This window comes from Solanum verrucosum, unplaced genomic scaffold, assembly GCF_900185275.1.
Source record: "Solanum verrucosum unplaced genomic scaffold, falcon-dt-bn FXZP01000284.1, whole genome shotgun sequence".
NCBI classification, from domain to species: Eukaryota; Viridiplantae; Streptophyta; class Magnoliopsida; order Solanales; family Solanaceae; genus Solanum; species Solanum verrucosum.
The window spans coordinates 1,567,320-1,585,803 of NW_026019936.1; the positions used below are offsets into that span (position 1 = coordinate 1,567,320).

Sequence of the window (18,484 nt, forward strand, 5' to 3'; positions counted from 1 at the left end):
TTTATTAATGCAGCCATCTGGTGATAATTCATGGCCCTACTTTGCGCTTATGTACACTTACTTCTTTTATGAGCCTAAGCTGAATCTGATACCTGTAAAACCAGGGCCAAAACTGGCACCAGCATTATTAGATCTTAGCAAGCAGCAGTCACACTGAGTATTTGGTCTTCAAGAAGTGATAAGAGTCTGGAGGTTGATCAACTGGAAGCTTCAACCTTGCCTTCTAGTGGTCCATACTACCAACTATTAAAAATGTCTGGTGTCCACAACCTCAGCGACGCTTTGATCTCCTGCGTTTACCAAGAAGTTTCAGCATGTTATCGGTGACATCAGGAGGAGATTTATCATCTTCATCATGATTCTTTTCAGATGTTTGAGTTAACCATGCTAGTGCCTCTATTGCAGCATCCTTTTCTGCAAGAGCTTTGTTTCTCTTTGGTTTACCTACAAATTGCATTCCCTTGAACTCTGCAAGTGCCCTAAATTCATTTGTTTTTAGATGCTTTGTTTTGTACTTGGGAGGGGAGTGACCGGCCCTCATAAGTAGGGTTTGCAACAAACTCTTTGGGTTTGTCCCGTCCCTTGTAAATCTATCAGTGTCAGAATCTTTAGGCTTCTTGTTTTCACGACCAAACACAAACCTGCCCTCAGACTGATCTCCTGAAACCAGTTCCTGAACAGCAAGCATAAGGTATTTGCCTTCCTTGTGGATGTCTACCTCAGGATCTTGAAGCTGCATCATCCAAAAACCAGTGCAACTCTTTTAATTTTTTGATAAATCATCCAAAAACCAGTAAATTAACAAATAAATAGGAAATTATTCAAAATAAATTAACAACCAAAGAAGGACAAAACATAACTTAATATGATAAGATGTTCTGTCTTCAAGGCAAAAATTCAAAACTCCAGGACTGTTATTTAAAGAAAAACATGGGATTATCATACTGAACCTTAAGGGGTTGTTTGGTAGGATGTCTTGGAGAAAATAATACATGTTTAGTCGTGGTATTATTTAGTCAAGGGCCAATTTTCGGGAGATAGGCCCAATAATTCAAATGGATAAGCACTTGCACTTTTTCTCATTCTTACATCAGTTCTGTTCACTTTCTTCACAAATTATCTGGGTTGACCGCTTTCCTTCATGCTATCCAACTCCCCCCACCCCACCTCCACCACCACCACAAAACAAAAGAAACAAAAAAAAAACTAAGACAACCTTCAAAAATGAATAAACAGATAACTAACTAATAACAAAACCTAAAACTTAAAATTCCTTTATACAAATCGGTCTAAATATCAAACAAATTATTGGGCCAATCTCCAGAAAGCAGTAGTTACAGTAAGACCTCGAATTGAGAGTTCTTCTGGCATTTGTTTGTAGTAGGCAAAGATGTACTTTCAATTGGTGAGATATAAACTTCCCTTGAGGTTATGTAGAGCTAGTTTCTTTTGATTAAGATCATGTTAGCTTCTCTGAAACATTGAACAGTTATTTAAAGATGAAACTTAATGTATCAACTTAGTTTTCTTATCTTTTTGCTCATTAGAGTTCCACTATCTTAAAGGTAAAGAAGAGAATTTACCTAAATACCATGCTTAAAGTAGTTAAGTGCACTTGTCCGTTTGCTTTTTAGTTAGCAGAAATAAAATGGTTCATAACTAGGAGTAGCATGCATTGAGAAGGAAACAAGATCCTGGAAAATTCACCTTCTTTTGCAAAAGTATATCGAGCTCCTCTTTGAGCTTTATGTAGCAATCCGCCAGAGTAGGATCCATGAAGAACTCTATGTATCCACCCAACATCTTTAAATGCCCAGCCTGAAGAAAAAATAATCACAAGATTTAGGAACTCACAGCTGTTAACAACTTCAAGGATGTGAATCGGTAAGCATCTAGGGAGAGAAAAGTTACCATATCTCCACAGTCTAGAGCACTACCAAATAGGATCACAATCGAATCAGATACTCCAGTAGAATCCCGTATGAAGACTGTATTGACCTTAACTTTTTCACTGAACACCAGCCAAGGGTATGGAATCGTTTGATAGCGAGCATTGACTGAATTCTGAAGACACAATTGAAATGTTACACATCTTCAGCAATATGAAAACCATAACAATTGAAATATACATGTGCAAGTAACACAACAATTCAACTGCTGAGGTGCAAGTCCACCCTCCTACTGGAAAGAGATTGTCCAAAGAAATTTGTATTGCGTAAATATCATGTTACGGCAATGAACTTGTGTAGTTTTTTTTTTTTTTTGATGACAACAAACTGAGAACGATCATCTATGGCACCATGACCCGGAAGGGCATGGAGGCAATTCATCATACTCTGATCTCATGGCCACGGTTCATCCACTAGACTAGATTTCCTGTCTCCTTAGAACTCAAGAATACATTGGTACGAGCCTATAAAACAGATCCTGCTCAACTATGTTGCTCGGACTCTTCAAAAATGCTGACGGATGCTTGTCGGATCCTCCAAAAGTAGTCTTTTTTTAGGATCCGACACGGGTACACCAACATTTCGGAGAGTCCAAGCAACACAGCCGGGCAACATAGACACTAGACTGCAACCATGGCTACCATTGTAGAACAGCAACAGATCAAATGCTTGGGCAAAGGAAAATGGGAGAATAAGAGCTTTTGTGAGAGTCGAAAATTGAGGATATGCAGATCTCTTTTAATTCTGGGGAGAATTCATGAAATGAGACAGCAGATATGTAAACAAATTCGGCAACCTAAAAAAGAAAAGCGAAAACCAAAACTTCGAATTTCCAAACAGGTCCAGATGCATCATTGCAAGGGATATATGCCTTCCTCTTCAGAATTTAAAACATTTTCCCCAGGATATTATTTCCCCTACCGTTTTATTTTCTTTCTCCATTTTATGTGATTATCTTGTATTGAAGGTGACAGTGACACCAAGATGAGAAAAAAATTGTTGGATTGATGTCCAATCAAATAAAAATTTGGAATTTTTTTTTATTTGTGCAAGGAGCTTCCACCCCACATAGATTAAATGGCTCCAACAAAAAGGAAAAGAGCAGAAACAAACACTGTCACTAACTTCATAATCTAATAACTTCCAAAAAACTGTTCATTGAACTTACTGCATAAAGAAAGACTTGTCCATCATCCATAGTCTTGAAGGACATTGATGTCTCTCTGTTCTGCACATGGACATGATAACTCATATGAATATATATACAATTGGACTGAAATAAATTCATGAAACTAGATCAGAACTGTAGAACCATTGCATACCACCACTGATGAAATTCCAGGATACAATCCAGAACATATGACAGCACGAACCAAAGACTGATTGTAACTTAGCTTATTGTTAATTGCAGTATCAGCATCAAGCAACCCAGCATCTTTCAAGATGAAGATAAATTGCTTTCTAAGAGAATGGATAGCTTGAAGAGTCTGGGCAGAGAGGAAATTCCTCCAGCAATATTCGTAGGCAGAACCTTCCCTTTCAGCATCTTTCCATCCTTCGTATGCACGGACAAGTGCCATATGGTCACTATAGTCCTTGGCAGAGAATCTGGACTTTGCTGTCCCCGCTAACTGCAAAATGGGAGTTGATCAATATTGGTGAATAAGATTTAGTAGACAAAACAATATTATCTAGTGCAGTGTTACATTGTGCTGGCTGCTAGCTAGACTTAAAAATGAGGAGATGAATCAGATGGGAATATGCCAAGTTAGTATGATCTTAAAATGTCCTGAACCTTGCATAAGGTCATCCATCACAGGGGAAATGAAGTTGACAGGTCTACCGAATTAATTATGTGGTGTATACTGGCAGGTATTTAAGAGATACATGCACTGCAAAATTTCTCTATTCAGTACAAGAATAGAGAAGATATCAAATTTCTTTCTACAAAAACTTTTTTGTCCATAACCCAGTGTTATGTTAATGCGAGATTTGGATGTTAATTAACTTTTTACGTATTTAGCAAAAGAACAGAAAACCAAAAAGGCTTTTGATCGACCCTAGTTTCCTTTGTTTTCCTCTATGAATAGGGGAGAGTAACCTTTTATTCTAAAAAATTCCCAGCTTGATCAGGCATAATACATGCATTTTCTATCTGTCTTCTTATTCCTTCTTCCTTTAAATATTTTATGTTCATCTGGGAAAAGCCACATCAATGTCTAACTGCTAAATAAGAAATACACCCTGGAATATATCATATAGAACTCCTTCAACCTAAAACTCTTTCAACTTCTCAAAAAATGCACTTCAAGTGGCAAAAGTTAATTATTTATGACACTCTTCTTTCAGGATAACTTCCTCTTAAAACTGTGGGTTGTTTAAATTGGCAAAGTGATACAACTATCCATTGAGCAAACATGGAAAGAAGTAGGGATGCACAATTTTGAAGTGATGGAACATAAAGGACATGAAACTAAAAAAAAGAAAAGAATGTATAACAAAGCGAAAGTAGAAATAATACCAACTAGTAGTATATGAAATTAAGAGGTGAGGCTAGTGGCGCAATTTGCTTTCTACTTACATCTTTTTTATCTTGAGGCAACAGAAATGGATCCCGTACACTAAGACCAGCCACAATAGTCAAAACAGGATCAAAGCAACGGAAAATAGTACCCATAATGAGCATTTTCCCAAGCTTGGGATCCACAGGGAGGATTGCTAAAAATTTGCCTGGTTGTAAAGAAATGACGAAGATATAACTTATAAACCTCAGAATAAAGGTCATAAATATAACTAGTAAAAAAAACATCATACAAGCAATACAAATTTTCATGAAACAGATTATTTTTCTCCTCAATAGAATACATACCTAGATGTGTAAGATTCTCATTTTCATCTAATGCACCAATCATCTTCAAAAACTGAATAGCATTTTGCACCTGCAGTATATGGACATTACAATTTCAATCATACTTGGAAACTAAGAAGCAACCCTCTAATCTAAATGGCATGTGTATAGCATCATAAGAACTTGATCCAGAAAAGAGCATAAGAAACATAGAATAAGCATCAAGAGAGGAAGCACTTACAGCCAATGATTCTGGAGGCTGAAGCGCAGACGAAAGGAATTCAGCAATACTTCCAACCTGTAAACTCTTTATTTGCAAGCAAAGAGAATTCAAAGGAGTTCTCAGGAGTTCAGGTAGTTGGTATTCAGCAAAAGCTTCATACACACATCGTGGATACAAGTGGTAGCACTCGCCTGGTTGGACACGGCCAGCCCTACCCCTTCTCTGCAACATGAGAGATATGACAGATCATAAACAAACAAGGACAAGAACATCCAACATAACATCAAAATCTGACTCAAAGATAACAGTGAAAAGAATTCACATTTTTATCATCAGAATTCAGATATTCAAAATAAATTGAAGTATTGAACAGATGTTACTGCAAGGCAATGCACAACCTAGTATTTTGAACAGATTCGCATTTCACATGTTTTATCAGCTACAATCATCTAAAGCAATCCAAAAACAAAATGTTATTGTTTTTTTTTTTGTTTGATCGGGTAATGTTATCATGTTTTTTAAGTAACATCTAAGCACAGAACTTTTTCATATTACTTATGAGGGGGAGAAATTGTTCATTCTCTGTAGAATTTTGTGTGAAAAGACGGGAAAGGAAAATTGAATTACAAACGGAAAGTTTAGGCTGAATAAAAAAGGTGCTGTTTATTCAAGGAACTTACTTGTCGTGCAGAAGCTTGTGAAATCCATGAAGGTAATAAGCACGGAGTATTATTTAGAGCATCATAAGTCGTCTCCTTCGCTTTTCCACAGTCCACCACAAAGACCACATCATTTATAGTAATACTTGCCTCGGCCATATTTGTTGCAAGTACTATTTTACGTACATTCTGAGGTGGCTTTTCAAATATGAGTTTCTGCAGATTACAATTTAAGTTTGTCAAAACATTAAACTGACAAGGAAAGGGAAGTACACTTCTAGAAATAATACATCTGAACTGATAGTATAAATGTTTTACTCGGACTCTGAAAAAATGTTGCCGCACCTGTGTCGGATCCTCCAAAAATGCACTACTTTTGGAGGATCCGACATGCACCGGTGACATTTTTGAAGAGTCTAAGCAACATAACAATCAAAGAAAAGTGAAAACAACTGCAAAACCTGAAGAGGCATCAAAATAAGGAGAGAGCATTATTACCTGCTCAGAGGTAGCCATAGAACCATGACAAGTGAGCACCAACACTCTATTTGGGTCACCCAAGAGAGGATGTGCTTTAAGTTGATCTCTTAAACAACTAATATCTTCCCAACCAGTCATAAATACTAGTACAGCGCCTGGACGTTCTTTCCGACATATATGGCACAAAACTGCCTCAATAAGATTGAATCCAATACAATCAGGAGCCCAGCATGCTAGTGAATCACGTGCCCTTGGACTATAATTCTCGAAGTTTGATTTTTCTACAGCATCCTGCCATATAGAAGTACATCATTCATACAAGATTAGTACTGTATCTTCTCTTGCAGTACTGGCAATCTGACAATTTCTTTCTACAGCATCTAACCAACAAGAATAAAACTACTTAATAAAGAAAGAACAAGATGGGAGGAAAATTTGAGATAATACCAACAATGAGTAGTTCTCTCTCTTGGGAAATGTGTCTAACACTCAGTAATTTGTTCTCACAGGAACTAACTCCGACAACCCCTTTTCCCAGTGAAAGTTTACGCATTTCTCGATGATTTATGGAGAGGAAAACTTTATTTCCTTCTTCTATATATAAAGTAATAAATTATATTAACCAGGCAAAATATTCGCCTGTATAGAAGAAGTATACCTAGAAATACAAAAATTATACAAACAGAAAATTTTTCTTTCGGGGATAAGTCTTTTGAGATAGCAAATATCTGTGAGAACAATACCAAATAGTTTATGCAGATGGAATGGCAAGTCTTTTTTGAAAGGTGATATAAAAGAAAAGTATGTTAAAGTGGCACATACTTACACAAAAAGGAGTACTCACTCCTTTTAAATCAAGATTCTATGCATGAAAATTAAGTTGCTTAGATCTCAAATACAAATTGTTTTTTGGATCTCCAATAACTTGAACCCATCTTTCCCAACAGGTTATGAATAGGCAACCCTATAATGCAGTATAGGACTGAATTAATAATGCCTTGACATTATGATATCAGGAATACCTAATGCCTTGACATTTAAATCACTACTAGCACACATGACTGACAGAAATTTCTTGAAAATGAAAAAACATTATGCATCTAGTTACTAGTCAAACTGCACTATTTGCTTCTCCCTCTTCTCATTACCTTCTAGGGAAAAGGAAAAAATACACCCTCAGATGCTTGTTCTGTTCAAACTTCGAAGATCTCAACTTAAATTAATCATTTGGGGGGAAAACGGACGTGAAATAGGGGCTTTTTCCAGCAGATGAAGCAAACAACTGCCTCTCCGTATATGCAGGCACCAAGAAAACCAGGAGACTATTACAAATTTTGTTTGGTAAAATCCAAAAGATTCTCTTCTCAGCAGAATCCAGAAGATGGATTCTCTATCCATATTAATAAGGGAGAGCTCGTCCACTCTATATTGCCTCTTAGCTGAAAGCATTGCAGATTGAATGGGTACAGAAATCATGCAGAACAGGGAGCAAAGTCAATTTTGTGAAATTACGTTTTACAGTTATGTTTTTAACGGTCTAGGAAAGGGGCATTAGCTTCCCTCATGGCCTTCGCATGTTAGCATATGAAGAACATGTAACTTACATCTCTTATTCTATCATATTGTTTGATGATCTATGAGGAACACCTGATTCAATACAATAAACAAGCTCAAACTTCAGTTGAATCACTGTCTTCATTTCCAAATTTCGAGATAAAGAAAAGCCTATTTTTTGTCTCCCTATTAGATGTTCATAGCTAGAGAGGGACATCAAAAGAAAATGAAAAGACAATCAGAAAACAAGCACCAGAAAAAAAGCATAGAGCGAAGTTGTAAAAAGTATTATGAAGGAAGCAGAAAATCTAACAGAAAAGGACTAAAGAAGACAATACATAACTAGCAAATACGAAAGTTCCTCAGTTCATGTATACAGAACACAATAGCAGACAGAATAACAACCTCAACAAGAGCAGTTATCTGATTTTTCTTTTTGCGGGGTGCTAACTGTTTTTGTGTTTTCCACATCTTCTCCTGGCCATAATCATCAATTTGGTTGAATGAAGTCAACTTATATCCCGTAATTTCCAGCACATCTTCCAGAAAATTTTCTCTTACAGGATATGTGAAGCCCTACATCATACAAAATGCCGAAAAGTTAACATAATATGTCAAATAAGCCAGCAAAGCTCAACAGCCTAAAACCCGGTTTAACAAAAACAATACAGAAAGATAAAAATTATTCTGGAATGAAAAGTCGACATGTTATGAACTTAATTGATGCTAGTAAATTTTACATAACAAAACAAAAATGAATAAGAAATCTCAAGTGAAGTAAGAATTATATAAATAGACGAACATTTTGCATATATGCTCCTATCTAAAGGCAGAAAACTGGAAAGCTCATTCTTTTCAAATCTACATCAAGAAATTCCAAACATCAAATATATAGGGGAATCATAGAGTACTGGGCAGAGTAAAAAGAACTATTATCATCGAAACTAGTACACAAACACCAACAACATGTATAAACTCTAACTAAGTGGTGATCCAAGTTGCAGCTTACTGGGATGTGAATCATAGGCGCTCCTCCAAAGTAACTGGAAAATAATTCAGCATTAAGAGTAGCACTCATCAAAATCAATCTCAAATCTGGGCGTCGTGGAAGAAGATCCTTCAACACAATCAACAGGAAATCTGACAAAGAATGAGAAGCAAATTATCAATGCAGCTTTCATAAGAAAACCAAAACCAGAGACCTAAGTTGCCAATTCAGCTACCTTCATTCATGCCTCGCTCATGAATTTCATCAACAAAAACATGGGTTATACCATCAAGATTGCGGTCACTGAGAAGACGACGAAGCAAAATACCACTTGTACAAAATAGCAAATGTGTATTTTTTCCTTTCACCCCTTCTAATCGTACTTTATAACCAACCTACCAAAAATACTCTGTGAAGAACAGCAACTAACATAAAGAAGCTTCCAAATTTAACTGTAACAAATAAAATTTCAACTTTTATGACTGTCTCGTCAGTGTTGTCAAAGGCGTGCTTAAGCCCTAAAGCGAGGCTCAAAACGTGTCGAGCGGTTCGCCTCGCTTTATGTGCACTTCAGTGTTGTAATTAAGGTTCTAAGAAATATTTTTTTGTGTCAATGAGCCTCTTCTGAAGAGGTGATACTAAACAGTTGATATTTCATTTTATCTTAATCATTTTTCAATTTCTTTATTCATATATTTGTCATTCATGCTTATAATTATTAGTCTTGTACTAAACATATATATTTGTATTTTTTCTCCCTTTGAGCCTTTTTTCATTAAAGCCCACACTTTAGTTGCGCTTTGCACTTAAAGCTCCAACAGACCTTAGAGCTTTTTTGCGCTTTTCACCTTTGATAACACTGAGTCTCATCCAATCCAGTGAAAGCTTGACCAAAAGCCCGTACAAAAAAGGATTCAGAGCAGAGAAGAATAGTAGCATACTGAGTCACCAAGAGGTTCTCCCCTTTCTGTAGCCACTCTTTCTGCAACAGCCAAAGCAGATATTCTTCGAGGTTGCGTACAAATTATGCTACAAAATGCTCCACGGCCAGATTCTATCTCTGACTCTAGAATGTACTGTGGCAGTTGAGTGGTCTTACCACATCCTGTCTCGCCAGAAATTACTACCACCTGTTGAAATAATCAAAAAGACTTTAAGTTGACATAAAACAAGTTAACACATTACAACCAATTTTCAGTTCCTTGCGTTTCTACTCTACAATTCACAAACATCAAGAATCATCACATGTCCAATAGTTATAAAACTGTGTTTTCTTCTCTGTTTATCCCAATGCTAAAATAGGTTTATGCACTACGAATATGTCCTAGTCTGTTCCCTGGACATCCTCCAAATAAAAGAGAATTCAAACCAGTTAATGTGACCATTAAAACGTTACCAGTCTATAAGCACAATCACTAGATTATTAAGGGACTTGAGTTTCTTGACTGTGCAAATAGGAGAGCAAAAACTTAGATGCATTTTAAAAGATCAGTAGTTCAGGAATACCAAAAATGACTAGCAATTTGCAAGAAAACCTTCCAGCACAACCACATCTTTCATGATAAAGGTTCAGTGTCAAATTAAAAGAATAAAGGGCATTGACTTGGGCTACATCAGTCATATGCAATCACCATACATGCTTCGATTGCACAGAGAAAGAATAATAAGTTTATCAAAGTAAGACCTGATTACGTGCAATTGCTTGGAGCAGCCTTTCTTTTTCCTTAAATGCAGGAAGAGATTTCCGGAATTCTAGCATTTTGTTGCCATCAGGAGATTCCTGCGAGAAATAAATCCAACGAGCATTTACATACATTGAATATGTATCCAACAAAAGTTTGTTGATGCTGATATTGAAGAAGGGAAAAAATAATTCACCTCAGGACAATAGAATGCTAATTATTGCAGGCCATATGGAGATTTGTTAAAACCATATTGAGCATGAATATTTTTGTGAAAGGTAAAGTAACTTTATAAAATAGAACAGCCCATATTTGTACAATGTAGTAAAAGAACAAACAACAAAGTGTGCCCCGTCTAATCTTGTTTCTTTTTGAGAAAGGTAACATTCGTTTGTATTGACTAAAACCAGTACTGCCCCGTCTAATCTAGTAGGGATTGTAATGTTTGTAGAACTATTTTAACTTCATTTACATGTTCCATCCTACATCATAAGCAAAACAAAAACATACAATTAGACTCTTATCTTGTTGGAGCTCGCAGAATTTTCAAAACATCACCCATTTCTTTCCATCCAGACAATCCACCAAATGCATGCAGCTATAGTATTTCACCACAGTAACTTCCTATAGTGTGGTCTGTACCGATCCTGGGGCATCGGCATCTGCATCTCCTCTTCACATGCCCAAACCATCTCACCTTCCACATCTTGTCCACTACAAGGCCCCTCCTACCTTGTCCCGGATATCTTCATTCCTAATCTAATCTCTCCTAGCATACCTACACATCCACAACAACATCCTCATTTCCAGAACTTTCATGCAACTCTCATCTTCTGAACAGGAGAGTTCTTAACAGAGATATTAAATATGTGGAAAATGAATCCAACACACTAATAATTAGAACCGATCTTCCTTCCCGAGAAAATATTGGTAGATATTGTTTCTTTCACCTGGCTAAACTTTTTCATATTTCTCCAACACTACTTCCCAGATGTTATAAAGTTTTGTGCTTGGGTCCCAATGACCATCCAAGATAATTAGTTGGTAAAACACTTGACATCCTAGGTAGCAGTCAGAAAGCAGCAATTAGGAACTTTATTAACTGGATATAAGTAACTTTTCAAGCCAAGAGACAGCTTCAGAAACTTCTAGAATCACCCTCACATGTTTTGGTTGATCAACCTCAGCATCACACATCACCAAAGTAGCATTTGCTTACAACAGATGAAAGATCTATAGAATATTACGGGTGATGTTATGAACACTGAAACCATCAATCCAGTCATTCCTCTACGCTACAGACAACATACAACTGGAGCACTCCATCACCAGTAAAAATAGGAAAGGAGAAATAGGGTCTTGTTGTCATAGACCCCTTTGAGCAGCAAAGAAGCCCACTGGTGACCCATTAACTAGGACAGAATATTTAACAGTGCCTCTGCAAAAAGAGTATCAAACTGACCCATTTCCTACCAGATCCCATATTCTTGAGCAAGTTGATTGAGAACTTCCAATTAACATGATCATAAGACTTCTTAATGTTAAGATTACATACTCTTCTAACTCCTTAAGATGTTTTCAAGAGGCTGCTAGTGTGAGCCAACATCCTTTATCTTTAAATTTGAGGTTCGGAACATAGAATGCGAAATGCATTTGAAACGAGTAATGTTTTCCACATAATAAAAGGAAAATACAATAAAAATAGACACACGGAAAGATACCTGCCAACCCCTCTGCATATTACGCATGCGTAAGCTCCGCCTCTGAAGAACCTTTTCCATGACAGAGCCATCTAAGAATGAATCTGGATTTTCATCCATATTAGCATCTGTAACTCTATCAGAGGACTTAGTAACATCTAAAATGTTTTCATCTTTTCCACTACTGAGTTGTGTTCTATCAATATGTTCCTGAAGCAAACCTTCTACTCTCCTTTGCAGACTTAGTGGGATTACTACCTGCGTCAATGCAATAAAAAATTCAACTTCTGCTTTCTAAACTCAAGAGCAAATCAAGAATGTTGAACAGCACGAAATTTTGCAAGGACATACTCAGATAACTACATCTCAATGTCATTTCTACGTTGTTTTATCTTTAATTTACTCTTTTGATTAACACAAATTTAAAACCAAATCCAAATGTCAACTTAAAAGTTTGTTTCTCCAATTGTTACTCTACATATAGATATTAAGCCCTCATTGACATGTAACAATAGAAGGAAATAATTGTACAATTTAGGAGATAACTCTTACCTCTCTTTGAGGCCGCTTATCATCAAGATCAGGTCTGTAATTTGGAAGAGGAACCTTGCTCACCACTACAACTTTCCCATAAATTTCACTGCAAGATGCAAAAAGAAAGAGTAAATAAAGCACGAAAACAAGATAACAAAAAGCGTGACGAGAAATCATCAACAACATTCTTCCATACCTATAAAGACCCATCCTTTTAGCAAGGTTGGATATCTGTTCATGGTCTCTTCTATCCCGTTTATCTCTGGATACAATTTCCTGATCCTTCTCATTGCGCAACAGCAGGCTAAGTTTCCATTTCCACTCATCTACATTGGCCACTGATGACGAAGCCTGTCATTGAACTCTCAAAGTCCCCAAGTAAGCTCTAACTGATAAATCTTTCATACCAGATATAATTTGCGCAGAAATTTTATTTATTTTTTATGAAGGAATTATGCATATGAATTTATTAAAGAAAAAAAAACGAAACACACACACGATAAAGACAAATAGATCAACATTCTTCTTTCCTTACATTTTCTTGGCTTTTCAATTGAGTTACAATAAACAAAAAAACCAAATGGCCGTTGACCACTGACAACAAGACCCACCATCAAGCCCTTCAACAGCCACATGATTTCTTAAATTGAAGTCCATGTACGCATTTCAAGTCAACTCACCCTACTCTTTTCCATGATCTTTTGTAGCATTAAATAGGCAAATATGCATACCAATTGCCAACTGTCATGCATATTGTTTTTAGAAGAACATAAAATAAAAGGATATACTATCTCCATGCAAGTAAAAGAAACACCCAGAGACTAAACTTCAAAAGTAAAACAATACAATGTTTGATTGGCTGCAAAAGAAACAATATCTAGTAAGCAAAGCAGAGTTTGGTTGGTGGTATTAAATACCACATGATTAAATTGAATATTGATGGCAGTGTCAAGACTCAAGTTGGAGAAGCTGCTTTTGGAGGAATTTTTAGAGATGATCAGAGAAAGTAAATGCGGGTACTCAGGTTAGATAAAGCCTACCACAAGCCTAACTTTAAAGCATGGAGCATCAAACAAGGACTAAAATTAGCAGAACAACTAGGATATAAAGAGCTGGAAATAGAAACAAATTGCCTAGTTGTTGTCAACCTTCTTCTTTTTTTTTTTTTTGATAAAGTAATAAATTTCATTAGGGAAGGGAAAAAGCTTGCCCGTATACAAGAAGTATACCAAAAGTAGAAAACCTTAAAAGAGGACATGGTTTTCTACAAATAACACCCACTCATCTATACATGTAAAAATCCTAAGGGTACACCAAAAAGAAATAAGGGAAAATAGGCTATTCCTCAAGTATACAAAGTCTATCTGTACTCCCTCAAGAGCTCTTTCATTCCTCTCACTGACTCGCCATATGATCAACAAAAGTGGAGCTTATCAAAGAAGACATGCAGTGTCACTCTCATAGGGCTATAATTTTTTTTGATAAAGCTCATAGGGCTATAATTGAAAATTGTAAGTATTTGTTGGAAGCAATTAAGACCACTACCAATCTATTTGGTGGGAGGCAAACTATTATGCAGACTTTCTGGCAGATGAAGGCCACAAGCACGAAACAGATCTGATAATCAGGGGAAATGCACTAAAGAAATAGAGTTTCTTCTCCTAGCAAATTTCAGCCTTGTGGCTTATGAAAGATTTAAGAGTTCTATTCAGTAGGGGTAAGGTTGCGTACACACCACCTCCCCACCCTCCCTAGACCTCACTTGTGGGATTACACTGGGTATGTTGTTGTTGTTGTTGTATTTAGTCTTTCCAATGTACCCAAAAAAAAGTTAATAATGCATACATTAAGGTGATGTGCTTCTCATGGACGATGGCTCGAAAGGCATATTTAATATAGGATAACTTGAAAAAAAAAGGATTCTTGTTGTGTTCTAGATGTTTCTTATGTGGTGTCAAGCCAGAGAGTGCGAACAATCTTTTCTGTATTGTCAAATCAAATCATTAGGCAACTGTTCCTCATGGGTCGGCTCATCATGCATTAAAACACCGGAGAGATCTATTGAAGAGCTTTTTATTAAGGAAAGGGATAGCAGCAAATGAAATGGTGGCACACTATTCCTGCATATCTATGGTGGATTGTTTGGAGGGGGGAAAGGCTAGATGCTATGAAGAAAAAACTTCCATCTAAAAAATCAAATGAACAGTTAACTTTTGTTCTATTTTTGGTGTAAACAGAACATTGTTGTTGTTTTTTATCAAGTAAACAAATTTCCATCATAAGCATGGCCAAAAATCTGGCTGTATACAAGGTGTAAACAGAACATTGTTGGTGATGCTAAAGCAGTGTTAGATCTGATAGAATCTCTTTAAGAATAGAAGGAATACTTTTGATTTCTGATATGTTAATACCTTTGAAAACACTTCTTTGGTGCTATGTTAATAATACACTTACCATTTCTCAAAAAAAAAAAAATGTAACGAAAGATGCATCAAAAAGTTAAAGAGTAACCAGAAATTAGCCAAAAACTTTTCTTTTATGAAGTTAACATCATTAATAAGATATCAAGAAAATGTATAGTTACAAAAGAGGTTAAAAAGGTTAGCTTGAGTACAAGAGTGTCTGCTAAGATCAGAGAGCTAACAAAAACCAAAAAACTGTCAACATTATTCTAAGAGGTGAAAAAATGCCAACTGAAACGATCCTTGTACATGCTGACCAGTCAAGTGGTTTCTCTAAAGTAAAGGACAACTTAAAAAGAGAGAGCATGTTATTTACCCACCATGTAATCTCCTGTAAACGTTGACACTAACCCCCCCCCCCTTCCCCAATCACATCTCGAACAGAAAATGAAAATTCAGAATTTTCAAGACAACTACACTGTAAATGTTCCATCCATACTAACTAAAGGATTCAAAACTGAAAATAACTCAAAGCTGCTAGCTTTGAGTAAGAACTGAAGCTAAAACTATTTTTTCTGATCTCCTTTCCAGTACTCCTAAGCTGCTTCGGCCAGACCCAGAAAAAAAGGACTTTTAGGGAAGAAATAGTATTAAAACAATGTTGATTCATTCAATTATCCAAATTACAAATAGCATTTTAAAAGATCAAATTTTTGAGTTAATGGTGGAAAACACAACTAAATTATCATTTTTTCTGAGTTTCATTATTTAACTATCCAATAGCCTTTGGAACTCCTCCATCTCCCAGTCTGGTGGACTGTTGACCCCCTCTGGTTTGAAATGATATACATGTTTGGGAAAGACATCCTCAACGAGTTCTCCCCACACAATTTGTGATTCCAAAAACTAATACTCCTTCGGTCCTCCGCCCTAAAGGTGATGTGACCATTAAAGTTATCCCTTCATTCCACACTAACTAAATGTTTCAAAACGGAAAATTGCTCACAGTTACTAGCTTTAAGTAAGAAATGAAGCAAAAACTATTTTTTCTAATCCCCTTTCCTGTATACTACCCACCCCTAAGCTGCTTCAGCCCAATGTTGAAAAAAAGATTTCTTGTGAAGAAATAGTATTAAAACAATGTTAATTCCCGTTTCAATTTTCCAAATTACAAAAAGCATTTTAAAACATTAAACATCTCAATCCATGTATCACATTTAATTTCCAAAGTTAAGTCAAAATGAAACTCAAATAAATATAATAACATAACCAAACATAGAGTGTACGCAGACCTTACCACTACCTCATGGAGGTAGAGAGGCTGTTTCTGGAAGAGCCTAGACTCGAGTAGAGCAATCAGAGTGAGTATGAAAAGGGAAAACGACAGAGGACAAAATATAGCAACTACTACCGAAAACAGTAACAACAACAAAATAAATTATGCAATAATGGAAACATCACAAAATTTATGGTGGTAGAAAGCAAAAGCAAGACACTACAAGACTAAAGCTGCTGCTACTGCTCGACAGGCACCACTAAACATAAACGAAACAGTGAATCTTCATAATTTGGAAGCATGAAAGAAAACAACTTTAAATGTTTAAAGCTAGCTGTAACCTTACCGGATGATTTTCGTAGTCGCATTCATATTCATCGTCGGAGAATTGCTCTAAAGCTGCTATACCAGGGTATCTACAAAACCCACGCAGCTGTCCCAATCCACGAAGATTCGATTCTTCGAAGAAATAAGCCTTACTTACATCACTACCGATCAAAATCCGGCGGTGACAAGCAGCGAATATCTTCCGATTTTGATGAGAAGAGAGCAGAGTAGATAGAAGAAGCGTAGATGAAGAAGACCTCCTTTTTGTGCATGCTAAGAGAAACCCTATTCTCGAATGCATTCTATGTGTTTGATAAAATGAGTACTATGATCATAGCTGTGCTTCAATTTTTTTCTTCTTTAACCTTATTTTGATAAAGGAAGGTGGTAGTTTTCACCGGAAAAAATGGTAGTTCTGTGACAGCGGAGACGGCGGAATAGGACGGTGGAGCTGCAGCGGCGCCGGTGAGTTAACTCTAGTGGAGCAGCGGACGGGCGTTAAAGTACGTAAAGAAGAGGGCAAAGTGTATAGAATGTATTGTATTATATTTTAGCCAAAACAAATAAATCGAACTGATAATAATAAAACGAAATAAAAGAGATAATACTTATAAAGCAAAAATATCAAAAATAATGACCCAATCACACTAAGTAGGCGTTTGGCAATGCGATATCATATCATGATATGATATTATGAGATGGAATCAGCGTTTGGACATGTGATTTTACGCTGATTCTATCGCATGATTCCATATCATGAGAGGTGATACCATATTCTCTAAAAACCATGATATGGAATTATATGGTAATTTCATATCATGATTTGAAATATTTTAATACAATAATTGATCCATGAGTTTATATTTTGTTAAAACAACCCCACATTTATATCTACTTAACATTTGTTTCATATGTAAATAAAATTTAGAATTACATCATTACTTTTTAAAATTTATTATTCTCACCGACATAAAATTTATTATTCTCACCAACATATAGTCACTTTAACTCACACCTCACGATTGTGAAATTTTTCAACATTCACTTGAAACAATTAACCGGCATGTTAAAATAGTTGCCGAGGCAATTAGCAAGATGGCACCAACATTTATATAACCAAAAAATATGACTAGTGTACATTCCAAAATTCGACATAATACTCGATTTTGGCCTTGGTTTAAGGTAAAATTTCAATCACATTAATAAATTTATTTTATTGCCTTAATAAGTGAACATTTATATTTTATGTGTAAGTTATTAGTATTTAGTTACATATTTCCTATCAACTTTGTTTAAAGAGATAATATTTATTTTATGACTTTGCATTGTCTTGGAAGCACTGTTTTTATTACTCTTACAAAAATTGTTTTTATGAAGTGCATTATCTAATGCTTCCAATTTATTTCACGTTCACTAAACTAATATTGATGTATTTTTTATTTGGTAGGATTGTGTTGGTGCGATTGATGGAACATATATAGAAGGAGAGGTTCCCAAAGCGGTGCAACAAACATATCGTAATCGCAAATTAAGAACATCACAAAATGTCTTATGTGCTTGTGATTTTGATATGCGATTTACGTTTGTTGTTGTTTGTTGGGAAGGTACTGCACATGATAGTAAAGTACTTGAGAATGCACTTGTTGAACCAACGTCACAATTTCCATTTCCGCCACATGGTAACTTTAAATTACATCCTTAGAATAAATATTATTTATTTACACAAAGCTGTCTCATTTATGTCACATATGCTTTTAGTAATTCTTTATAAAATGTTTTTTGCTAGATAAATATTATGTTGTTGATGTTGGTTTCCGAAATACAAAAAGATTTTTAGTTCCATACAAAGGACTACGCTATCA

At 35.9% G+C, this 18,484-nt stretch overlaps 1 protein-coding gene across 1 annotated transcript; it reads right to left on the bottom strand.

Annotated features, from left to right (window-relative positions):
* Positions 1–221: 221 nt before the first annotated feature.
* Positions 222–16,984, bottom strand: LOC125837791 (DExH-box ATP-dependent RNA helicase DExH3). The gene is made up of 19 exons (XM_049516866.1): positions 16,642–16,984; positions 12,814–12,968; positions 12,636–12,723; positions 12,105–12,341; positions 10,386–10,481; positions 9,643–9,831; positions 8,937–9,096; positions 8,723–8,853; positions 8,119–8,289; positions 6,178–6,450; positions 5,701–5,895; positions 5,039–5,242; positions 4,819–4,888; positions 4,531–4,679; positions 3,272–3,580; positions 3,118–3,177; positions 1,912–2,064; positions 1,708–1,818; positions 222–733 (listed from the first exon to the last, which is right to left on the bottom strand). Exons 1-19 carry the CDS (start codon positions 16,921–16,923, stop codon positions 272–274), a joined length of 3,495 nt encoding a protein of 1,164 aa, XP_049372823.1. The 5' UTR covers positions 16,924–16,984; the 3' UTR covers positions 222–271.
* Between the last annotated feature and the right edge of the window lie 1,500 nt (positions 16,985–18,484).